This window comes from Lacerta agilis, chromosome 10 (genome assembly GCF_009819535.1).
Source record: "Lacerta agilis isolate rLacAgi1 chromosome 10, rLacAgi1.pri, whole genome shotgun sequence".
Taxonomy (NCBI): domain Eukaryota; kingdom Metazoa; phylum Chordata; class Lepidosauria; order Squamata; family Lacertidae; genus Lacerta; species Lacerta agilis.
Window position 1 is genome coordinate 2,082,885 of NC_046321.1, and position 25,147 is coordinate 2,108,031.

Sequence of the window (25,147 nt, forward strand, 5' to 3'; positions counted from 1 at the left end):
GTACTTTGACGTGCTTTCGAACTGCTAGGTGGGCAGGAGCAGGGACCGAGCAACGGGAGCTCACCCCGCTGCGGGGATTCAAACCGCCAACCTTCTGATCGGCAAGCCCTAGGTTCTGTGATTTAGACCACAGTGCCACCCGCGTCCCGCATCTAATGTATAGTTTCTATCTTTTGTAACCTAAGTATGTACTCAATGAATCTGACAGTAAACTGGTTTATTTTGTTATCATTCAGATTCATGTGTATTTTTCTTTTAAGAGGGACAAAAGGGATTAACAACCAAAAAGGCAGGAAGGTAGAAGACATAATTATTTAGAAAGGACTCAAAACGAGTCACCAATCCGCTTGCTGCTGTGTTAATTTAAATAAGGAAACGTTTAACCCTGCTATATTATATATAAACGTTCCTACAGAATCAGGAGGGCACCCACAAAATTCAGTGCCAGGGCCATGCACGCTGCAAGGCACCCACCGCCCCGGGCACCCATGGCCACGGTGCCAAGCTGGCACTTGTGATCCACGGCAGTGTGCAGAAAGGGGAAGGCAAGGTGGTGTTATGTTGGGGAAAGAGAAGATAATAATAATAATAATAATAATAATAATAATAATAATAATAATAATAATAAATTATTTATACCCCACCCTTCCCCGCCAAACCGGGCTCAGGGCGGCTAACACCAATAAAATCACAACAAAAACAATTCAATTAAAATACAGATTAAAATACAATTTAAAATTTAATTTAGACTTCAGCCTCATTTTTAAGTAGCCCACCAATCACCCCAAAAGAACGAAACACCAGGGTTAAACTGAAACCAACCCAAAGGCCAGGTGGAACAGCTCCGTCTTGCAGGCCCTGCGGAAAGATGCCAAATCCCGCAGGGCCCTGGTCTCTTGTGCCAGACTGTTCCACCAAGTCGGGGCCAGTACTGAGAAGGCCCTGGCCCTAGTTGAAGCCAACCTAGCATCCTTGTGGCTTGGGACCTCCAACAAATTATTATTTGAGGACCTTAAGGTCCTACCTGGGACATACCAGGAGAGGCGGTCCCTTAGGTATGAGGGTCCTAAGATAGGGGTTTGAGTACTTATTTTTATTCATTGCAGGAAGTTTATACACTGCTCATTATTATTATTTTAAAAAAAGAAAAATCTCATAGCTGTTTACAAAAAAAAGATAACTGCTGCTCTGTTTTTCTAGAAAAAGAGGTGCCAGAACTCAGCCGTGAGCCTTGTTCTCTTATAAGAGTGCCCACCTGAGAGGTGCCGGAACTTGAGTTCCAGTGAGTTCTGGGGCCCCCCAAAAGCCCTGGATAATAGTATTGCGAGTCAGAAAAATGAACGACGATTGGAAACTTTCAAAAAGTTGAAATATCTGTAGACTAAAAACAGGTTAAAACTTGTAAGTTTTGAAACATCTGGAGAGGCTCGTCTAAGCGGGAACGTTTTCAGCGGGTGCCGAAAAGAGTACAGTGAAGGCGCCTGCCTGACATCAAGAGGCAGGGAGTTCCAAAGTGTAGCTGCAGCCACGCCAGGAGTTCTCACGGAAGCAGAAGAGATATTTTGTGGCGGTTGCACTGATCAACACTGGGGAAGATGGAGGGGGCCGATTGTGAATTAAGTGGGCAGAGAAGGACGGGGATACCAAGAAGGGCTGGCAGTGGGTGCGAGGGCAGGGGGTCTGGGCTGTGGGTCCGGCCCGACGGTGGTTACATCCCCGCCTTGTCTTCTCCTTGCAGACACGTGGCAGGAGCTCCTTCCGACTCTAACGCGGGAAGACGCAGACCTGCCTGGGCTCTACTTCCTCGGCGGCACGGAGCCCCTCTTCGTGGTGGGCGGCAACACCCAAGACAACGTGGTCACCTCCTTCTGCCCCAGCACCCGGCAGTGGGGGCCTGCCCGGACATTGCCCAAGTGCAGCCTGGCCGGGCAAGGCCTGGCATTGGACGGCACCCTATATATGGCTTCTCCCGACTTGGAGGCCCTCTTGGAAGTGGAGCTCGGGGTCCCACACTGCCGCACGCTGCCTCCGCCGCCCTTCCCCCTGTCCTACGAGGCCATCTTCCTGCTCCACTTCCCCCCGGATGGCCGTCGGGAAGAAGAAACAGAGCCAGGGGAACCCCAGGGACTCTGAACCCCCCCATCTGCCCCCCTCCCTTTTGTCTGCCTGCCTGTCTTTCCCCGTCTGTCCGGCTCCTCTGGGGTTTGGCCCAGATTATCGGTGACCTCTCAAAGTTGGTCGGCAGCTCACAGCACCTTGACCTGTCTGATGCATCAGCTGAGATGGGCCATTCACGGGTCAAGCCTTCTTGCTGGGCAGGCAGAACCTTCCCCCACCCTCCGGTGCCCTCTCACCCAAATACCGGCCTCTATTTATAGCACCACGGCTTGCAAAACAGCTGCTGCTGCAAACGCAAAGGGTGGTCTGGCTCCTTGCTCCACTCCCGATTCTGCACGCACGGCACAGAGTGTGTTTCCCCCCTGCCCCAGGCCCAAACAGCTACCTGGGAGCGTCTCTCTAACCCAGATCCTCCCCCTAACTCACAACTGCCCAGGGTCCTTCAGAACTTCTCGTTTTGCTGCAAAGGAGCTGCAGGGTTAAGCTTGCTACAAATCATCACAAAACTGCAGGGCACAGGGAGGGCACCTAAAGCCCATCTAGTCCAACCCCCTGCCTGGAGTGGCCTGCTTCTGTTGGAGAAATGTTGGGGTTCGGTACCCAATACCCTGTGGGTTCACAGCCTGGGCAGCCCATAGAATCCAGACGCCATTTGCCAGTCATACAGGATTATTTTATTTAATTTTATTTGTGGTTTGGCACGACTATTAATTTCACAAACGATGAAGCATATGGTAGGAAGGTACCTACATTATACAATACATTATCCCTCTTCACTCCCTGCTGTTTCTCCATTTAATTTTGATATCTATAACCAGTGACAAAAAGAATGGATTCTGAAACGTATAATTTCGAACTGTTACTGGTATAAACTATTATTTGCCTGCTTAACTGTGTTCAGTGTCGGGAAAGCGTGGGAGATCTGAGCAGGAGGAGACAGGCTGGAACCGCAGTAGAAAATGGAATGCTTTGAGTTGCAGGATTTTGAGAGAGCTCAGAACTTACTGCAGACTTTGGGAGCAGAAAGAACCTGGAAGCAAAGAACCCTCTCTGGGAACAGAGAGAGGCCTGCTTGCAACTCGATAGAAAGCATATTTATATGCAGTGCATGTTTGTGTGTGTGCAGTAAACAACAACTCTACTGAGCAAATGTTTCATGTGGTGAGCTTGCCGCACAAACACAGAACACACCCAACAAGATGGGAAGAGATGGAGAAGCAGCAAGCCAGGATGAAGCCAAGCTTAGAAATCTTGGGCTGTTGCTTCATTTCTCAGGCCATGAGATTCTGTTCTTCTCTCTCCAGGGCAGCGAGTTCCTCCAGAAGTTTCTCTTTCTCCTGCTGCAGTTCCTGCAGCCTCTCTTCGTTTCTCTTCAAGCGACCCTCCAGCCACTGCATCAGAGGACCACCGATGACCAACATCTGGCTGCACAGCTTCTTAGTGAACACCGATCCGTTGTGGATCTTGGTGATAAGATCCAGATGGGAAAGGCTATGGATTTTCCTGAAGGCATCTTGCTCCTCTTGACGCAAGACCCTGGGGAACTCCATCATGGACTCGAGACACGCTTTCCCCATGGTGCTGCGAGGAATCAGGTGAACGGGAATTTCAACCCTTTCATATTTGCAGGAGCTCTCTGGGGCTTGAAGGGACTGGAAGCAGGTGAAGACAACCCGGCCCGTCTTTGTGCTTTTGTCATCGTCGAAACAGGAGAAGATCAGCCCCACAAAGTCTCTGTCCAACATCTGATACATCGCTTGCGTGCAGAGGTCGATGTGCGACGGCCAAACGGTGATGTGGGGGTGGGAATGATACCAGCCCACAACCCTCGTGGGCTGTCCCGTTAACTTAGCCAACCTCTCCGCTTCCGTCGAAGCAGCCGAGAGCTGCTCCGGGGAAATCTCCACGCGATCTTTCCTCTTATCTGACCGGAGCAGAATGATCACCGAGCGAATGTGAGCGATTCGGCTAGCCCCAACCTCGCCGAGGCAGAGGCCCATGACCTCTTCTTGCTCAGTGCTCAGAGTGTGGACCATGCAGACGAGGAAGGCGTCCGCCTCCAAGTGCGCTGCTTGCAACGCCATTGACCCCCTGCTTCGCTTTCTGCCGCCGCTCCTGTTCAGGAGGGAGAGAGACGACGGACGTGCTGGTCAACGGCCCCGAGCATCCCTTCCGCCGAGACCTGCCTGCACAGAGAACGAGACAAACAAGATGCTTATTTCGTTGTTGCCAGTGTGACACAATCTCCACCAGCAAGTACCGTGTTTTTCCCGTGTAGAACAGGCCCCCATGTATAAGACGACCCCTATTTTTAGGGGTGGCGCTGCGGGTTAAACCACAGAGCCTAGGGCTTGCTGATCAGAAGGTCGGCGGTTCGAATCCCCGCGACGGGGTGAGCTCCTGTTGCTCGGTCCCTGCTCCTGCCAACCTAGCAATTCGAAAGCACGTCAAAGTGCAAGTAGATAAATAGGTACCGCTCCGGCGGGAACGTAAACGGCGTTTCCATGTGCTGCTCTGGTTCGCCAGAAGTGGCTTAGTCATGCAGGCCACATGACCCGGAAGCTGTACGCCAGCTCCCTCGGCCATTAAAGCGAGATGAGCGTCGCAACCCCAGAGTCGGACACAACTGGACCTAATGGTCAGGGGTCCCTTTACCTCTACCTATTTTTAGGGGGGAGATTAGAAGAAAATGGGGGGAGATTTCCCAGAGTTCTGCAGCTTTTCTTTTTGCAGAGGATTGCTCCCCCAGGTTTTTTTAGGGGGACGACTGCCGAAAATCGGCACGTCTGATCTGCGCTGCCACACCCATGCCACTAAGCCCGCCTATCAGCTGTTCTCTCAACGCAAGAAGAAGCTGCAGCGACAACGGCAAATACACAACAGCACTTATCACACCCACAGATAACACCGCTGACAATCCCACCCACGCAGAAGCTACCAATCCCACGTCACAAAAATGCACTGACCATGTATAAGACGCTTCCCGCCCCCCATTTTTTAATGTTCGTTTTGAGGGGAAAACCCTCGTCTAATACACGGAAAAATATGGTAGTTGAGGAGCGGCACTCCAAATGTGGGTGGGGGGGGGCAGAGCTCAGTCAGCAGAGCGTAAGTCTCTTCGTCTCAGGGCCATGGGTTCGAGCCCCATGTTGGGCAAAGAGATTCCTGCATTGCAGGGGGTTGGACTAGATGACCCTGGGGGGTACCTTCCAACCTTACGAGTCTATGAATTCTATACACTTTCAAGCAAAGGGAAGCAAAGGGGCAGTTAGGTCCATATATAGCATTTTTTCCCCTTCTACTAGCTTATTAATCACAAGACATACCGCTTCTCTTTCTGTTTGTTCTCAAGATTTATAGCAATAGTTGCCGCACACACGCTGTTCCCATTCTCCCCACACGGTTCTTTTGCAAGCACAACCTTCCCTTTCCAACCTTTGCTCGCTCGGCCCTGCTCACACACATTTCAACTTTTAATTTCATCACCTGTAACATTTCTGTGACACTTCCACCCTGTTTTCGGACGCTAGTCCCGTAGTGTTACAGGTTTTGAAGCCCGACAACTGAGTGAGCTCCCATCGCTCTGTCCCAGCTCCTGACTACCTGGCAGTTTAAAAGCACACCAGTGCAAGTAGATAAATAGGTATCGCTGTGGCAGGAAGGTAAACGGTGTTTCTGTGTGTTCTGGTTTCCGTCACAGAGTCCCGTTGCACCAGAATTGGTTTAGTCCTGCTGGCCACATGACCCATAAAGCTGTCTGTGGACAAAGGCCGGCTCCCTCGGCCTGAAAGTGAGATGAGCGCCCCAACCCCATAGTTGTCTTTGACTGGACTTAACTGTCCAGGGGTGCTTTACCTTTAGTGTTACAGGGCCAGGTGGTGGGAGGTGGGGAAGGTCCGGATGATATCTGGGGGTCCCTTCCAGGCCAGCGATTCTATAACCGTGAAGTTTTTAGGAGAACCTGCCGAAGGGGTCAAAGCAGTTTCCTCGTGAGGCTAAATGGCCGCAGCTGGGCCAGCTAAACGCCCTCACCTGCACTGTTGCCATGGAGACAGGGGGTGGGCCTTTCCCCACATCACCTGGCTGGAAGCCAGCTTCTCCTAGGAAGGAGAAAATATTGGCCAGGCTGGAAGCTGTGGGGAGAGGCTTCCTGATTTCTGCTATGTCCGGGCAGCTGCTCCATCGCCCCCAAAAATCAAGCAAATAAATAAAAATGCTTAACTAACTGACCAATTGCATCACAGATAACTTGTTCTGCCCCCACCCCAATAAATCCTGGCTACACCCATGCCTCCTGTGGTTTGCAGCAACTGGTTGTATGCATGTGTAAATAAATCCAAATACTCTAAAGATAACACAGTCTCCCTTGCCCTTCAGTCCAAGGCAAACTGAGCTTGGACTGAGACAGTGGAACTCCCTCCCACAGGAAGCAGTGGTGGCCAACAACCTAGATGGCTTTAGAAGGGTTGGAGAAATTCATGCGAGGAGGAGGAGGAGGAGAGGGCTGTCAATGACTTACATGGCTCTGCTGTGCCTCCACAGCTGGAGACAGAAATGCTTCCAATTCCCAGTTACAGAGGTGCCTTGGTTCTCAAACTTAATCCGTTCCGGGAGTCCGTCCCCAAACCAAAGCTTTCCAAAACCAAGGCGCACTTTCCACACTTTGGAAAACAACCCCTAAAACAGCATTTTAACGTGAATTTTGCTATGTAGCAAGACCATTGATCCATAAAATGAGAGCAACAAACAATCTACTGCAGTCACACAATCAATCAGTGGCTGAACTGGGTTCCGCACAGTCACACAAACACACAAAGAAGAGCCGCACAAACTATAACGCAAAATAAATAGGAAAAACAGAGACCTCAGCGTAACACTCCAAATGGAAGAAGAAGAGGAGGAGTTTGGATTTGATACCCCGCTTTATCACTACCCGAAGGAGTCTCAAAGCGGCTCACATTCTCCTTTCCCTTCCTCCCCCACAACAAACACTCTGTGAGGTGAGTGGGGCTGAGAGACGTCAGAGAAGTGTGACTAGCCCAAGGTCACCCAGCAGCTGCATGTGGAGGAGCAGGGAAGCGAACCCGGTTCACCAGATTACGAGTCTACCGCTTTTAACCACTACACCACACTGGAGGTGTGGCACTCACAACGGAGCATGTTTGGCTTCCAAAAAAGTCTGCAAACAGGAAGAACACTTTCTTCCGGGTTTGGAGCGTTTGGGTTCCAAGTTGTTTGAGTACCAAGGCGTTTGAGAACCCAGGTGCCACTGTGCTGGAAACCACAGGAGGGGAAAGTGCTCAGATCTTGCTTGCAGGTTTCCCATAATAGGCATCATAGATTGACCACTGTGAGAACAGGATGCTGGACCAGATGGACCCTCGGCCTGATCCAGCAGCACTCTGCTTACGTTCTTACATTTATCCTGGACCTGGGGAAGACACTCTTCTCTGGAGGCCAAGTGGAGTTTGCACAGACCTTGCAGAGCGAGTCCAGTTCGTGGGGCTGGAACAATGCCTGTTGTTCACACGCCCCTTTTTGCTTAGTAAAAGGAGCGGGACTGGCCCCTCCTGCTTCCTCTATCCATGCAGCCTGGTGACTCCTGGGGGGGGGGGAATGGCTCAGCCTGGCGCACAGGGAGCCAGGAGTCTCCTCCAAATGCCCTTCCGGCTGCAAGGGGCTGTCCCAGGCTGCAGGTTGCTGCTTCCAGCCTGCCGCAAGAGCAGCTACCTGGGCCCAGCTGAGCTGCTCCTCCTGGAGGAAGGAAGGTCACCCACCCACGCAGGGAGGAGGTCGCAGGTAAAAGCCGACCCTTGGGAGCCACCGCAATGGCGCTAAGCCGGGTTTGCAAGGAGGGAGGCGCAGCCACAAGCAAGCCGGCCACCTGGGCGCTGTTGAGGGATGCTGGAGGGTTTACCCCTGCATCTCCTGACGCAGGTGATCGGAGGATGCCCAGGGAACTCGTTCCTGGAGAGGGTTCCCTTTGCACTTTGCACAGGTGCCTTATGAGGAACGGCATAGGGAGCTGGGTATGTTTAGCCTGGAGAAGAGAAGGTTAAGGGGTGATATGATAGCCATGTTCAAATATATCAAAGGATGTCATGTAGAGGAGGGAGAAAGGTTGTTTTCTGCTGCTCCAGAGAAGCGGACACGGGGCAATGGATTCAAACTACAAGAAAGAAGATTCCACCTAAACATTAGGAAAAACTTCCTGACAGTAAGAGCTGTTGGACAGTGGAATTTGCTACCAAGGAGTGTGGTGGAGTCTCCTTCTTTGGAGGTCTTTAAGCGGAGGCTTGACAGCCATCTGTCAGGAATGCTTTGATGGTGTTTCCTGCTTGGCAGGGGGTTGGACTGGATGGCCCTTGGGGTCTCTTCCAACTCTAGGATTCTATGATTCTAGGTGGGAGGAATGTGCAAGGCAGTTATAGCGGCATTGCAGCAGCTCAAAAAATGATACCGTAAGGGGTGGAGAAGGGTAACTGAAATGACCGAGGGGGGTGTTTGTGGAGTGACTCCCCTATGATGAAAGATTGCAGGGTTTGGGACTTTTTAGAAAAGATGAGTAAAAGGCACACAGCAGAGGTTGATAAAATTCTCCATGGCCCGGAGAATGCGGATAGAGGTAAGTTTTCTCTTTCGTAAAAGGAAAACTTGTGGATTTTCAATGAAGATTCAGAACAGATAAAAGACTTTTTTTCACACAGTGCAGAGTTAAACTACGGAAGTCACTGCTGGTGGTGCATGTGAAAAGGATCTCGGGGTCTTGGTGGCCCGCAAGCTGAACATGAGCCAAAAGTGTGATGCAGCAGCAAAAAAGGCCAATGCTATTCTAGGCTGCATCAACAGAAGTCTAGTGTCCAGATCAAGGGGAGTCATAGTCCCATTCTATTCTGCCTCCCTGTCCGACCAAAGAAAGCGACAGACCTGTGCCTCTAATCTATATATTGCAGCCACGTGAAAATGCAATCGATGTGCACAGCAAATGCTTTTTCAGTCAGTTCTGTTGGACATGCTCCCCGAGATGCACTCTCGGGGGGCGCACAGAAGCGTCTTTGCCCTAAGGCAAGGAAGGGCTACCCCGTGGCCCTATAAAAGCTCTTGGAGCCCGACTCCCATCAACACAGGGGTGGCCTAGTGGTCAGAGTCACAAAGTTCCACAGGGGGTGACTTTGGGCCAGTCACTCACGCACATTCTCAGCCTCGCCAGCCTCGCGGTGTTGCTGTGAGGATAACTCGGGGAGACCCACGTACGACACCTTGCGCTCCTCGGAGGAAAGGTCGGGTACAAGTGTCAGAAAAGTACCGGTAGAATAAATCGACCCAGCCCAGCCTGCGCAGCCAATAACCTGCGGAACCTTGTGTCCCCCACTGCCCAACATGCAGGCTGGGGAGTCTTCGTGCCTAGGGGAAGGAGCGCTTCTGCAGCCGGCAAGGAAGGGGGCTGGCACCGCTTTTGTGGGAAGGGGGGGAGGTCTCCCCAACTGATGATCGGAGGGGCAGGCCATGGGAGCGAGGAAGCGTCCTGGGTCCACGCCACCCCACCCCACCCAGCCGCCCTGTGGCGCAGCAGAGCCTTGGAGAGGTGGGGGGCGCCGCCCGCTCCCTCCTTCCAAGTAGGGCAGCCACAGCCGCGCCGGTATCAGGTTACGGGCGCGCAGGGAGCCCCGCCAGAGAACCAACCGGCCAGCCGTCCCGTCCCGTCTCCCGGGGAAGGGCTGCAGCGAAGCCGTCGCCCGACGGGGACCCCCACCCCGCCTCGCCTCCCCTTCCGGTTCCCGAGCAGGTACCAGCGCCTACCGTCCGACTTGCGGGGGTCGGAGGCAGGGGGTGGGGGCTCTGGAGCCTTGCCTCTTTTTTTGCAGGGGCTGGGCTGGGGGGAGGCGGAGACCGGATCCTGACCTCCCCGACAGCGCTGGGCAAAACTGCGCTCTGGACGCCGGGAGGCCGCGCGGGGCGGAGCGCTGCGATGGGCCTCGCTCAGAGGAAAAACACCGGCGTCTCTGAGTGCGTGCAGAGAGCTTTTCCGTCGCGACAGCCCCCCTCCGCAGCAGCGAGGGGTGGACTGCGGCGATGGGTTTTTGCCGGGCAAAGCTGAGACACCCCGAAGGGATCATCCGCACGCTAGGATATTGCAACGCACGTCGCCCTTTTCCTTCCCCGCGGGGCAGACTCTGGACATGGATCCTTCTAGCAAAGGAACGGGGAGAAGACAGACCCCCTCCCCAGAAAATCCACAAGCCCCCTCCCCCTGCCGCCAATTTCAGGGGAATTACGGCGACTCCTGTCGGGAGCCCCAAGGGTCATCCAGTCCAACCCCCTGCGATGCAGGAATCTCAGACCCTAAGTGTGGTGTTTGGGTAGGCAAGGAGGTGCTCGTGCCCCCCCCCCGCCATTTGAATACTGGGGGCCTACTGAAGTCGACGGGAGCAGCTGGTGCCCCCACTGCCCATCTGTTGCCCAGCGATGCCCCCTGGCCAGTGGTGGTTCCAGAGAGGGAAGTTGTCTTTGAGTCTCAGGTGCTTAGCATCGCAGGTGGGGAGAGAAGGGCTTCCTCGCTTTGGGTGCGTGTGTGCGTGCGCGCGCATCTGATTAAGAGCTTTAGAAGTGCCTGCAGGATCAGGCCCATGACGCCATCCAGTCCTGTGTCCTCTCCTCGCACTGGCCAGCCAGGTGTCTATTGTGGGGAACCTGCAAGCAGGACTCACAAGAGAAACACTCTCCCCCCTCCTCTGGTTTGCAAACGAGAGAAGCATTGCTGCCTCCAGCCGTGGCTGGTAGCCATCGATAGCCCTCTCCTCCTCCTCCAGGAAATTGTCCAGTCCTCTCTTAAAGCCTGTGGGAGGGAGTTCCATAGGTGAACTTTGTGCTGGATGAAGAAGTCCTTTAGTCTGTCCTGAATCTCCCACCTGTGTGAGATCAGGAGGCTTGGGCGGCCAGGTGGTCCAGCAGTTTCAGGGGGACATGAGTGGAATTGGCTGCAGTGGGGTGGGGGGCGAGGGGCTTGGCCAGAGACACCCCAGGAGCATAGGGACTCCAGGTGCTAGTCCTTGGGGGCGTGTGGCTCGCTGCTCTGATCCCTCTTTTAAACAAACGCAGGAATTGCCAGCTGGGAAGGAGCAACCAAGGCAGCCGTTCCTCCCCCTCCAGGACCCCCCCCCCACTTATCTCAAACCCAGTAAGAATGATAAGAAAAAATAAAGATGATAAGCGATCCCTGCTTTGCCTTTATTGGTAAAGTAGATCTTTTGATACTTTGTTGAGTCATCAGTGGATCGGATGGCTATTGGGGAGGGTCGTCCGAGGGGCAGGCTCCACATTCCCAAAGTACCTTAGAATTTTAGAGTGGGAAGGGATCTCCGAGGGTCATCTAGTCCAACCCCCTGCAATGCATTTTGCATCGCTTTGTAAAGGCGCAGGGTGCTGCTTCTGAACTGCACTGGTGGCACCTGAATATACAGACCAGTGGAACCAGAAGGCACTTCTTTCGTGGTCAGAGGCACTTTTGTCGTGGTCCGATGCTGCTTCTATTAGTATTAATATTTATGTTTACCTGCCGCTTACTGCAAAAGTATCTCAGAGCGACTTACAATGTTAAGTCTTTCAATGAACAGGTCAGAGTCGGTGGAGCCTGAGACTTTTAATCTCAGGGTCATGGGTTCGAGTTCAAGATTGCAGGGCATGGCTGACCCTTGTGGTCCTTTCCATCTCTATATGATTCTACGAGTATGCCTTCTGGCTATCAAATAATGTGTAGATAACGAAGGAAGCGTCCGTGTCACACAGAGCTGCTCTTTGCATTTAGGAGCCATAACAAAGATAATGTTGTTTGGCCAGTTTGCTGCCTTTTTGGAACAAAGTTGGAAGGGAAGCTGGGCTAGGCACCACTTTCAGAATGCAACAGGCGTTCGGGGAAGAAGCTGCACCGCACGCCTCCTCCGGTGGCACGATTGCTCCTGCACGATTGCTCAATGCACTTTGCACGCGCTCAGGAAAAGAGCTCTCTCCCACACGGCTTCTGGAGCTGATCCTTTTCTCGTTTGACAGCAGCCTTCTGGGAGTGACGCACCGGAGGGAGCCTGTTGCTCATGTGTGCCTGACGCCCAGGGCAGAGGCTGTGTGACTTCCCTACTTGGCCCCAGCCCAGCCCCACGTGATGGAAACAGCCTCCCTGAGCCAAGGCTGAGCTCTGCTCCCAGCAGGAGATATAAACAGCGAGTCCTGAATGGCAGGAGCCAGCCAGAGAAGGTGGCTGGAAAGCGTGCAGGGGAAGGGGGGGCTCCTGGCTCAGGACTCCCCTTCTCCTTCCATTGCATTGCTGCTCCCAACAAGGGCTGGCAGAGAGGGAGGAGGAAAAAGCCCCCTCTCCCACCCAGTTGTACGTATCTGAAGGGTATAGGAGGCCTGGCTGTTAATCTATGGAACTCACTCCCCAGGAGGCAGTGGTGATAGCCAGCAACTGGGGATGGGCTCCCACAGACGTTCCATGTCCCTGGTTTGTTGTTGTTGTTCAGTCGTTTAGTCTTGTCCGACTCTTAGTGACCCCATGGACCAGAGCACGCCAGGCACTCCTGTCTTCCGCTGCCTCCCGCAGTTTGGTCAAATTCATGTTAGGAGCTTTGAGAACACTGTCCAACCATCTCATCCTCTGTCGTCCCCTTCTCCTTGTGCCCTCCATCTTCCCCAACACCAGGGTCTTTTCCAGGGAGTCTTCTCTTCTCATGAGGTGGCCAAAGTACTGGAGCCTCAGCTTCAGGATCTGTCCTTCCAGTGAGCACTCAGGGCTGATTTCCTTCAGAATGGATAGTTTTGATCTTCTTGCAGTCCATGGGACTCTCAAGAGTCTCCTCCAGCACCATAATTTAAAAGCATCAATTCTTCGGCCATCAGCCTTCTTTATGGTCCCGCTCTCAGCTCTCACTTCCGTACATCGTCCCCGGTTTAGGGAATGACAAAATGGGCAAATCTGGCCCTTTTCAAACAGAGAGTTTGCCACCATGCAATGGAAGGCTGTGTTTTAATATGATTCTAAGCAGAATTGCAGATGTGGATATCATTGCACGCCATCCCAGTTTCCGAGTGGTGCTTAGTGAGGTTTGGCTTCCTTGGAATGAAGGTCAGCGGAGACAGGGGTGACTCTAGGATATATGGTTTGATTTACACATACATGTGACCTGAGTATAAGATGGGGGCTCGCAGCATCAAACCCCCCCCCCCAGCAGGCCTTTGCTTCTCCATTACTCACAGCTTGGAGCCCAGCACAGAGCAAACCGGTCCCTGTGTCTCCAGATTCCTGCCTGCTTCCAGCTCAGCTTGCACACCACTCTCTGGCAATTGCCCACCTACGTAGCAGCTGGGTGAGGGGGTGACCCACCCATTGTCTCGAAGGCCTCCTCATTTGGTTGTGGCTCATGCAACCTGGCTCATTTTTGGGGGGTGCTGATGAGGACACTTAAGAGGCCAACTAAGGTCACACTGTCTTTAGGATCTACAACCTGACCATAAGATGGAGGGGCTTGTGGCATTAGCACCCCAGCAGATCTTTCCTCTTCATAATTGCAGCTTTGATCCAACACGGAGCAAGCCTACCTCTCTGTCCCCAGCAGCTACTGATGTGGTCCTATGGACCAGAGCAAGTTCTTTGGGTTTGCTAATCGTCCTGCTTGACTAGTCAGCCAAAGCCATTGCCTAGACAAAAGGGACTGGTTTGGCAAGATTGCTCTTACACAGTCTTCTTCTTCTTCTTCTTCTTCTTCTTCTTCTTCTTCTTCTTCTTCTTCTTCTTCTTCTTCTTCTTCTGCGATAACTCGCAGTGCCGGATTTACGTACAGGGCCATCTTAAGCACATCTGGTGCCATGGTGCAAATATCCCTCCGGCGTCCCACCCCCCATTTCCCAGAGTTGTCAACCTTTTCCCAAGCCTCTGCGGGGATCGCTCTCCTCCCGTGGAGGCCTGGGAGGCAAGCTGCACTCTCGCCAGCCATATGGTAGATGGGGCGCAGCTGGCGGGCGTGCAGGAGGGGAAGGGGATGCCGCCGGCAAAGCGACACAGCACCCCCCCACACACACACTCGCTGGGGTGCCCCTGAGAGGCGGGTGCCCTGGCACAACACACCACTAAGCAATATGGGAAAGACGGCTCTGTTTATGTATAAGCTAAACAAGCTATAGCTTAGGGCCCTGCTTTCTCGGGCCCCCCCCCAAAAATCGAAAGAAAACAACAACTGGATGTACATTTCCAAAATATACGATAAAAACAAATAAAATGGCTTTAGATACTTATTAGGTCCATAAATTACCATATAACGTATTCAACACAAAAAACAATTTGTTGTTGACAAAGGACAGCGGGACATATCAAGGGCCCCGTTACCTTCAATAGGATAGGGCCTCAACAAACCTAAATCCGGCCCTGATCACACAGAGCCAAGTAAGATTGTCTTCCATAAACACGGTTTTAACAGTGAGTCCGTAAGTGACTGTGGAGGCCGATTCTGGATCCACACGTCCTTCCACAGTGGGGATGTAGGTTTCCAGGCAGGAGTTGATCACGGTGTGGATTTGGCAAGCATGCCTTCCTCTTAGCATGTTTCTCCCTTGAGTCCTGAGTTCGAGTGTCTTCAAAGCCCATGACACCTTTGGTAAAGGCTGTTTTCCAACTGGAGCGCTCACAGGCCAGTGTTCCCCAGTTGTTGGTGTTTCTACTACTCTACATTTTTAAAGATTTGCCTTGAGAGTCTTTCTACCTACACAGATACAGGGTCCCAAGAATGGGGAGGTACTCAAGACAACAGCTGGGGGAACAATGTTATACAGTGGTTCCGCTCCTTCCTCCTGGGCCGTGTCCAGAAAGTGGTGTTGGGGGATGAGTGTTCAGACCCCTGGGCTCTCACCTGTGGGGTGCCTCAGGGGTTCCGTCCTCTCCCCCATGCTTTTTAATATCTATATGAAGCCGCTGGGAGAGATCATCAGGGGGTTTGAGTTGGGTGTTCATCAATATGCGGATGATACCCAGCTCTACCTCTCTTTCAAATCGGAACCAGTGAAGGCCCTGTGTGAGTGTCTGGAGGCAGTTGGAGGATGGATGGCGGCTAACGGATTGAGGTTGAATCCTGACAAGACAGAAGTACTGTTTTGGGGGGACAGGGGATGGGCAAGTGTGGGGGACTCCCTGGTCCTGAATGGGGCAACTGTGCCCCTGAAGGACCAGGTGTGCAGCCTGCGGATCATTTTGGACTCACAGCTGTCCATGGAGGCGCAGGTCAATTCTGTGTCCAGGGCGGCTGTTTCCCAGCTTCATCTGGTACGCAGGATGAGAACCTCCCTGCCCGCAGACTGTCTTGCCAGAGTGGTGCATGCTCTAGTTATCTCCCGCTTGGACTACTGCAATGCGCTCTATGTGGGGCTACCTTTGAAGGTGACCCGGAAACTACAACTAATCCAGAATGCGGCAGCTAGACTGGTGACTGGGAGTGGCCGCCAAGACCATATAACACCGGTCCTGAAAGATCTTCATTGGCTCACAGTACATTTCCGAGCACAATTCAAAGTGTTGGTGTTGACCTTGAAAGCCCTAAACGGCCTCGGTCCTGTATACCTGAAGGAGCATCTCCACCCCCATCATTCAGCCCAGACACTGAGGTCCAGCTCCGAGGGCCTTCTGGCGGTTCCCTCCCTGCGAGAAGCCAAGTTACAGGGAACCAGGCAGAGGGCCTTCTCGGTGGTGGCGCCTGCCCTGTGGAACACCCTCCCAGCAGATGTCAAGGCAATAAGCAACTATTTTACTTTTTAAAGACAACTGAAGGCGGCCCAGTTAAGGGAAGTTTTTAATGTTTGATGTTTTATTGTGTTTTTAATATTCTGTTGAGAGCTGCCCAGAGTGGCTGGGGAAACCCAGCCAGATGGGCGGGATGTAAATAATAATAATATTTTATTTTATTTTATTTTATTTTATTTAACATCCTGACCGGCCTCCCAAACCAGCAATATTTCAGATATATCAGATCGATAGCCACTATGGTGAACACGACAGCAGGCCATGTAAACTGGCTGTTTCCTGGGCAGGCAAAGGAGAGCCGCCGTTTACAAGTGATGTTGACGATTTTGTTGAAATATGGCATCCTTTTATAAAATAATCCCGGAGAATGGCGACTCCCGAAATCACAGATCGGACTTTGGCAAACTTAACTAGATTGATCTGTCCTGGAGTGGGGGAGGGGATGAGTTAGGATTGTGGTTTTGTATTCTCTCTCTCTCTCTCTCGTTATATAGTGGAAATCAAATTTCAAAACAACAACATGGAGGTGCAGGGAAGGGAGAAGTTCCCCCTGTTGACTTTCTGCCTGCTCCTCGGCTGCTAGAGGCACAGCATTTCTAGCTGATGATGAGGTCCAGAGTAGACCTGTTTCTTTAAATGGAGCAGGGAGGAAGGTGCTGTGTCTGGGGATTCCACGGCAGTTGAGGGCTCAGAAGGAAGAGACTTTCCCCCCCCGCCCTGAGAAGACATCCACCGGTGAGCAGCTTCCTTTGACCTGCATCTTGCAGGGGGAGGTGTGAAGCCCCTTCCTCTAGGAAGGGGCTCCCGGAGCCTGCCTCTTGGATCTCGCACTCGCACCACCGGTTGCAGAAACCCCTTGGCTTGCCTTTGGTGCCGTGCAGCCCAAGAGGGGGTGGTTTCCATCTCCAACTTTGCCTTTTTCTCCCTCCCCCCCCCTTCTGGCAGGGCTGCTGTGCCTTTGACAGCTCCATGACGGGCAGGAATTCAACAGGACGAGCTTTCCCCAGCATGGAGAAGCGATGAAGGAGGAAGCTAGACCTTCCGCTCTGACCCTGGGTTGCTTCAGCCTCTCTCCTGGGAGCTGCTTTGGGTGGTACTTTCTGAGCTGATGCAACCACACTGAACTCCTTGCTGTTTCTTAAACGGGTGCTATCCCCTTCCTTAAAATAACATAGGAATAAGGGCAGTTTCTGAAGGGCCCAGCGGGGCAAGGAGACCTCAGGAACTGCCTCTTGGCCTACAGATCTGAGGTGCAAAGCAGGGGGCCCTGCCCTGTGTACCTTGCCGTAGGAAGCCCAGGGGACGGACTCGTGTGCGGGGCCTTTTCTGTAGTGGCACCGTGGCTTTGCAGTGGCAGGCAAATAAAGCATATCTCTTTCAATGGGCTTTGGGGGATGCACATTAGTTAATCTGAGACTGATCTACGGAGCTATTATTTTTAGTGGTTATGTCACTACGTTGTGCTGTTCTGATTTTCAGTGCTTTTTTCCTGGGGGGACGCAGGGGTACGCATACCCCTAAACATTTTGTGAATCTAAGTTTGGCCTCGTTGAGGGGCATTATCTCAATATGAGTAGGAAAATGAGAGTAACCCCTAAACACTGCTGATTTTGATGGCGTCATTTGTGTTGTGAAATGTGACCCTGTGGAGTCTGACATCCTAACCACTAGGAATAGGGGCAGGGAACCTCAGGCCGGGGGGCCAGATCTCTCTATTTGCCCCCCTGGAATCCTCCCTGGGCCACACCACTTGTCTTCAGGCAACACCCCTCACTGACCCCCCCACTTCATACCCCTCCTTGATTGTTTTTGCCTGCCAGGGGACGCTGGAAGTCTGATCTACCTCTTGCTTGACAGCCTCAGGGGAGAGTGTGGGGTGTGTGTGCTGAGGAGCAAGCCCACTTTACCTGGGCGCAATTTGCATTTGTGGCCCCGCCCACCTTGGCCTATGGCCCCGCCCACCACTGCCATGCATCCCAGAAAGTTACCCAGACCCTTCAGAGGGGGGGGGGGGGTTCTGCATAACTCCGTACCCTCCAACATTTCTCCAATGAAAATAGGGACACCCTAAGGAAAAGCAGGATGGCTTCTGTAAATCTGGGGAAATCTGGGGACACTTGGAGGGTCTGCGATGTGGGGCGTGTATGTTTTTCTTCCTATTGTAGGGTCATTCTTTTACAAGAACTCTTCTGGGTTTTCTGGGGGCGGTGGATTTGCCTTGTTGTGGGTGCTGTTCTCAACCCCTCCTCCCCGCCACCCACGCCCAGGTGACAGCGGACCCTCCAAGATGGCGGAAGCCCACCAGGCCGTAGCGTTCCAGTTCACGGTCACCCCGGAAGGGGTGGATTTCCAGCTGAGCCGAGAAGCCCTCAAGCAGATCTACCTGTCCGGCCTCTCCTCCTGGAAGAAGCGTTTTGCCCGCCTCAAGGTGAGCAGCATCCGAGTTCGAGTGGAACAACGCGGAATCCTAGAATTTGACCCGGGGCTTCTCCTGCTGCTCTGTTTCCTTCCAATGCACTGCAGGGACTGACTAGAGGGCCTTTAAGGTGCCTTCCAACTCTACAATTTCCTCCAGAGCTTCAGAGTCCCCTCTACAGGTGAAACTCGAAAAATTAGAATATTGTGGAAAGGTTCATTTCTTTCAGTAATTCAACTTAAAAGGTGAAACTAATATATGAGATAGACTCATGACATGCAAAGCGCGAGATACGTCAAGCCTTTATTTGTTATAATTGTGATATTATGGCGTACAGCTGATGAAAACCCCAAATTAACAATTTCAACTTGGGGGTTTTCATCAGCTGTGCGCCATAATCTTCACAATTATAACAAGCAAAGGCTTGACATATCTCGCTTTGCATGTCATGAGTCCATCTCATATATTAAACTCCAGTAGCTAATGAAGACAATTGCTTACATCAATGGACTTTTCCACGATATTCTAATTTTTCGAGTTTCACCTGTAGTGTACTTTCCATGTACCTTGGGTTTATTTCACCTGTGTTATCCTCATCTATTCCACAGCGCCGTATCTGATAATCCCCTCCAGTGCATGGCCTTCACAGAGACATCCCCCCCCCCATTGGAAACTCTCCAGCTGTGAAGCATCCTGGGAAACAAAGTTTGTTAAGGACGCTGGGAACTGTAGCTCTGTGGGGGGGGGGTCAGCACTCTTAGCAAACCAACAGCGCTCAGGTTCCTTTGGGGGAAGCATGGCTGTTGAAGTGGTGTAGGAATGCTTTGTGTGAGGTCCGGCCCACACAAGAGGCAAGGGGAGGGGTCTGCCTCAGGCGGTAGGTCTTGCCAGTCTTTCTTCCCTTTTGTTCCTGATGTAGATTTCCCCTCTCCCTTTCTTCCCTGGCAAAAGATGGCGGGCATCCTTTTGGGGGTCTGCCATGGGTGCCAAAATGCCTTGGACTCTTCTTTGGCGATCCCTCGTAGCTGAGTAAGATTGTCTTCCATGAACACGGTCTTAACAGTTACAGGTGGGTAGCCGTGTTGGTCTGCCATAGTCGAAACAAAATAGGAAATTCTTTTCAGTACCACCTTAGAGACCAACTGAGTTTGTTCTTGGTATGAGCTTTCGTGTGCATGCACACGAAAGCTCATACCAAGAACAAACACAGTTGGTCTCTAAGGTGCTACTGAAAAGAATTTTCTATTTTGTTACGGTCTTAACAGTGAGTCCGTAAGTGACTGTGGAGGCCAATTCTGGATCCACATGTCCTTCTGCAGTGGGGACATAGGTTTCCGGGCAGGACTTGATCAGGGTGAGGGTTTGCCAAGTGTGCCTTCCTCTTAGCACGTTTCTCGTGCGCGCTACGTAGCGGGTTGCCGGCGGCGACACTCCAGCGGCGTACAGACGGCGCTGGGATCCTCCGCTCGTGGCTGCAGCCGCGAACGGAGGATCCCGGCACCGTCTGTGCGGCGCTGGAGCGGCGTCGCCGGCAAACCAAATGCCTTGTCACCCCTGGAGCACACGGCCCCCACATTGCTACGTCCCTGATGGAATGGAACGGCGTATCTCAATTTCCGCTCACAAGACTCCAATAATCAGTGCTGGAATGTAAACGCGGACTTGTGACATGTAAGAATCCCACACATCTGCAGCTCGGGAGAAATGGAATCCCCAGTAGGTTCCTTGTGCTCCCTCACCTCTGGCCTCCCTTCTGACACGGCTGCTTCCCACAGAACAGCATCCTGACCGGTGTCTACCCCGGAACACCTGCTGGCTGGCTGGCGATCTTCGCGACAACCCTGGGCTCCAGCTTATTCCACATCGACGTGTCCATGGGGCTGATCCTCAGGATCCAGAAGCACCTGCCACGCAGGTGAGTGCCCACCTCATCTCCTTCCCTCCTGGGTCTCCCTGAACCTCTCCTTCCCAGGCCTGCGCTCCCTCATCTCCTGGGATATCAAGACAGGGTGGTGTCCGGAGAATCATAGAATCATAGAATCCTAGAGTTGGAAGAGACCCCAAGGGCCATCCAGTCCAACCCCCTGCCAAGCAGGAAACACCGTCAAAGCATTCCTGACAGATGGCTGTCAAGCCTCCGCTTAAAGGCCTCCAAAGAAGGAGACTCCACCAGACTCCTTGGTAGCAAATTCCACTGTCCAACAGCTCTTACTGTCAGGAAGTTCTTCCTAATGTTTAGGTGGAATCTTCTTTCTTGTAGTTTGAATCCATTGCCCCGTGTCCGCTTCTCTGGAGCAGCAGAAAACAACCTTTCTCCCTCCTCTATATGACATCCTTTGATATATTTGAACATGGATATCATATCACCCCTTAACCTTCTCTTCTCCAGGCTAAACATACCCAGCTCCCTAAGCCGTTCCTCATAAGGCATCGTTTCCAGGCCTTGGACCATTTTGGTTGCCCTCCTCTGGACGCAGATCCTCTGGCGCAAGGACTTTTTACCGTGCAACAGAACTCCCTCTCCACTCACCCCACACATTTCCCCCTAAATCTGTTCTTGGGGTGCATGCACCCACCCGACCCGATTTGAGAAGGGTTCGTGAGGAGAGGAGAGGAGAGAGGGGACCAGTTCCTTTGCTCTCCTTCCTTGGAGGTTTTTAAGCAGAGCTCGGATGGCCATCTATCATTTAGCTGAGATTCCTGCATTGCGGGGGGTTGGACTAGAGGACCCTTGGGGGTCCCTTCCATCTAGGATTCTATGAAGTGAAAAACCCTCGCTGCATCGCTGGAGTCTGCCCGAAGCCCCTTGGTGTGAGGGACATCAGAAAGCTTTCTAGAGGGGGTAAACCAGGAAAGGGGATTATTTGCTTGACATGTGTTTGTGTGTGTGTGTGTGAAGAGAGTGGGGAATAAAATCATAAAATGGTAGAGATGGGAAGGACGGTCTCCTCCGAAGACAGTTTGAAGCAACCCTCTCTCATTCTCCAATGTGCATGTGTAGAGTCATACAGAGTTGTACAGTTATAGAAGGGATCCCGACGGTCATCTAGTCCAACCCCCTGCCATTGAACCCGAGAACATAAGTGCCAATGGCCCATCTAGCCCAGCATCCTGTTCTCACAGTGAATTTGCCTAATCCTCCTTTAAACCCATCGAGGTTGGTGGCCATCGCTGCCTCCTGTGGAAGTGAGTTCCACGGTTTAACGGCAGACTCTTTCCTAAAACCTCCCGACCGTCAGCAGCTTCATCGGAGGCCCACATGTTCCAGTGTTAGGAGGAGAAGAAGAACTCCTCTCTAGCCACTCTCTCCATGCCAAATATAATTTTATAAGCTTCTGTTGGGTCGCCTCTTACTTTCCTTCCCTCTAAGCGCAAAAAAAAACCACTGGGGAAGAAGTGCTGATATACTCCCCTCCCCACCCCCAATCCTTCCTGTAAACCACTGGTGGCCAAACTTGCCCCTCCAGCTGTTTCTGGACTACAACTCCCATCATCCTTAGGTAACAGGACCAGTGGCCAGGGATGATGGGAATTGTAGTCCCAAAACAGCTGGAGGGCCAAGTTTGGCCACCACTGCAAACCAATTCAAGGCTGAAGAAGGCTTAGAATCAGCTACCTTAGAAAGCAGCCGCCCGTGGCGAGATGCCCTTGAAGAGACAACGTGGGGCTGGATCTGCACTGATCTGTAAAAACGCTATTAAAAGCTATATTTTAAAAAGGTACATAGCTCTCAATGAAATTTCTCATTGCCAACAGATGGCCGCTCTGCACCGCCCTCTGGTGTTTCATTGTTATAGCGTATTTTTAACCGGCCAGTGTAGATTTGTCCTTGGGCTGCAGAAGTAAAGGAGCCAGAAGGGCGAGTTTAAAGCGTTGGTGTCCTTTGCCAACCTGGTGCCCTCCATCCAGTGGCGGACTGTGGGCTCTCACATTCCGGCGGCGCCCTGTGCGACTATAAAATTTGCCACCCCCAACACCTCTCTCGCTCTGCATTCTGCATCATTGTTTGGGTGCCCCCGTAAGCACAGCACCCAGTGCAGCCACAGCAAACCCTTAAACCGCCTCTGCTCCAGCTGTTTTGGGCCAGGCCTCCCATCAGCATAGCTGGATGGTGCTGCAGATGGTGGGAATTGTAGTTTCAAGCGTCTGGAAGAGGAGGACCCCCGGTAGACAGGGGATTCCACAGAGTCACCCAGGAGGAGCAGCGACCCTGGGGGTTGGCATGCCGCCCCCCCCCCATTACTCACCCACTGCAGTGTGGTGTAGTGGTTAAGAGCGGTGGACTCGTAATCTGGTGAACCGGGTTTGCTTCCCCGCTCCTCCACATGCAGCTGCTGGGTGACCTTGGGCTAGTCACACTTCTCTGAAGTCTCTCAGCCCCACTCACCTCACAGAGTGTTTGTTGTGCGGGAGGAAGGGAAAGGAGAATGTGAGCCGCTTTGAGACTCCTTCGGGTAGTGATAAAGCGGGATATCAAATCCAAACTCTTCTTCTTCTTCTTCTTCTTCTTCTTCTTCTTCTTCTTCTTCTCCTCCTCCTCCTCCTCCTCCTCCTCCTCCTCCTCCTCCTCCTCCTCCTCTCTTTCCCCCCAGCTGCAATTACTGCCTGAGTCCCCGGAGCAAAACCCTGCTGAGCGTCGTCCTTTTCTCCACGGGCGCCTGGATCTCGGGGATCCTGCTCTGCCGACAGACCCTCAAGCTGCTCCTCTCCTACCACGGCTGGATGTTTGAGCCCCACGGGAAGACCAGCCGCAGCACCAAGATCTGGGCGGTGAGCGGCCATCGCGAGGGGCTTGGGGGGTCGGGGAATTATTCCGTTGCACTTTTCCAGGTGCTCCTCACTCGCTTTTTGTTCGTCGTGCAGTTTAAGCGGAAGAATTAGTCTTTTTTTCCGAGCTGCACTTTTACCGTTTGCATGTAGATTTTGGGCGCGGCACCCGTGTTTTCTTTGTAAGCTACCTAGGATAGCTTGTGGAAAGGCAGCATATAAGGTAAAGGTAAAAATGTAAAGGACCCCTGGACGGTTGAGTCCAGCCAAAGGCGACTATGGGGTTGTGGCGCTCATCTCGCTTTCAGGCCGAGGGAGCTGGCGTTTGTCCACAGATGGCTTTCCGGGTCATGTGGCCAGCAGGAATAAACCGCTTCTGGCGCATAGAGGACCGTGACGAGTGCCAGAGTGCACAGAAACGCCGTTTACCTTCCCGCCGCAGCAGTACCTATTTATCTACTTGCACTCAGGGGCGTCGCTAGGGGGGGCGGTGGGGGTGGTACGCCCCGGGTGCCAGGGAAGGGGGGGGTGACAAGCGGCGGCCCCTCCCGCCACTCCCACGCGCCGCTGCTCCCTACGTCACCCCGGGAGCAAGGGTCCTTTACCTTAGGGATGTGGGTGGTGCTGTGGTCTAAACCACTGTGCCTCTTGGGCTTGCTGATCGGAAGGTCGGCGGTTCAAATCCCCACAAGGGTGAGCTCCCGTTGCTCTGTCCCAGCTCCTGCCCACCTAGCAGTTTGAAAGCACGTCAAAGTGCAAGTAGATAAATAGGTACCACTCCAGCAGCGCTATCCAGGGCGGCGAAAGGAAACGCCCCGGGGGCAGGGAGTCATGACGTCGCAGTGTGACGTCACGAAGGAGTGCGCCTGCAGCCCCACAAGCCGCCTTTTCGCTCTGGAGCTCAAAAGGGGGCTGCGGAAGCGGCGGCGGCCCACCGATGGAGTGCGCCTGCTGGGTTGGCAGGAGCTGGGACAGAGCAATGGGAGCTCACCCTATCGCGGGGATTCGAACCGCTGACCTTCCGATCAGCAAGCCAAAGAGTCTCAGTGGTTTCTGCCCCAACTGTCCCTAAAATGAGCAAGTAAATTGTCCCCTGTGGGAATGCGGAGTGTTGTGGCCTGCAGGTCCTGGGGCTGACCGGTCCGATCTGCCTTCCCCTCTCTTGGCAGGCCACGGTGAAAGTGATGTCCGGGTGCAACCCCATGCTGTACAGCTTCCAGACCTCTCTGCCCAAGCTTCCCGTGCCCTGCGTGAAGGACACCATCGAGAGGGTAAGAGGAACGGGCAAAGCACTGGGTGCTCAGCGCCCAGACAGGGAATGGCCGCCAGCGAAAGAGGGACTGGGGGTCCATTCCTCCAAGTCAAGACAGCTTGGGAGAGAGAGATTTTGCTTCAGCCCCGAGGCAGCTCAGACCGGCATCCTCGCTTTGCAGCCGGGCTCCAATCTGAGCAGACCACCGGCACATCTAGCCCAGTATTGCCCGCACTGACTGGCAACAGCTCTCCAGGAGTTTCAGGCAGGGTTCCCTCCCTGCCGTACCTGGAAGTGCCGGGTACTGAATGCAGGACCTTCTGCATGCAAGGCAGATATTCTTCCACTGAGCATGTCGTTTCACTATACGAACCACACCATTGGTTCATGCAACCCAGTGCAGTCTGCACAGGCGGGCAGCATCCCTCCGGGGTCTCAGGCAAGGAGCCTTTCCCAGCCCTGTTTTCTTTTTGCTTGCTTGGTATACTTGTTCCATTTATCTGCCACCTTTCCCTCAAGGTGGCGTGCATCGTTCTCCTCCTCCCCATTCCCTCTTCACAACAACCCTGTGAGGTAGGCTGGGCTGAGAGACGGCGACTTGGCCCTCAAGGTCACACCCAGGGAGCTTCGTGCCCCACCCATGGGGATTCGAACCTGGTCTCTCCCAGTCCGTGGTCTGACACTCTAACCATTATGCAACACTGGAGGGTCATAGATTCATTGTATTGGAAGGGACCCTGAGGGTCAACTAGCCCAACCCCCCTTTTGCCCGGCGTGGGACTCGAACCCACAACCCTGAGATTAAGAGTCTCATGCT

The 25,147-nt window shown here is 53.0% G+C and overlaps 2 protein-coding genes across 3 annotated transcripts in view; one reads left to right on the plus strand and one right to left on the minus strand.

Moving 5' to 3' along the window:
• Positions 1 to 3,155: 3,155 nt before the first annotated feature.
• Positions 3,156 to 4,300, minus strand: LOC117054453 (lys-63-specific deubiquitinase BRCC36-like). Its single transcript, XM_033163302.1, has one exon. The coding sequence runs from the start codon at positions 4,200 to 4,202 to the stop codon at positions 3,390 to 3,392; it is 813 nt and encodes a 270-aa protein (XP_033019193.1). The 5' UTR covers positions 4,203 to 4,300; the 3' UTR covers positions 3,156 to 3,389.
• A 3,420-nt stretch (positions 4,301 to 7,720) lies between these two features.
• The window catches only part of CPT1B (carnitine palmitoyltransferase 1B), a 36,295-nt gene continuing 18,868 nt past the window's right edge, over positions 7,721 to 25,147 (plus strand). The window contains exons 1-5 of one of the 2 annotated variants that reach the window (XM_033162466.1): positions 7,721 to 7,917; positions 18,163 to 18,323; positions 20,087 to 20,226; positions 22,904 to 23,081; positions 24,248 to 24,349. In XM_033162466.1, the coding sequence (XP_033018357.1) occupies positions 18,183 to 18,323; positions 20,087 to 20,226; positions 22,904 to 23,081; positions 24,248 to 24,349 (561 nt within the window). In that variant the 5' untranslated portion in view covers positions 7,721 to 7,917; positions 18,163 to 18,182. Of the gene's footprint in view, positions 7,918 to 9,829; positions 9,905 to 18,162; positions 18,324 to 20,086; positions 20,227 to 22,903; positions 23,082 to 24,247; positions 24,350 to 25,147 lie in introns of those variants that run through there. The other variant, XM_033162465.1, reaches the window with a different exon arrangement.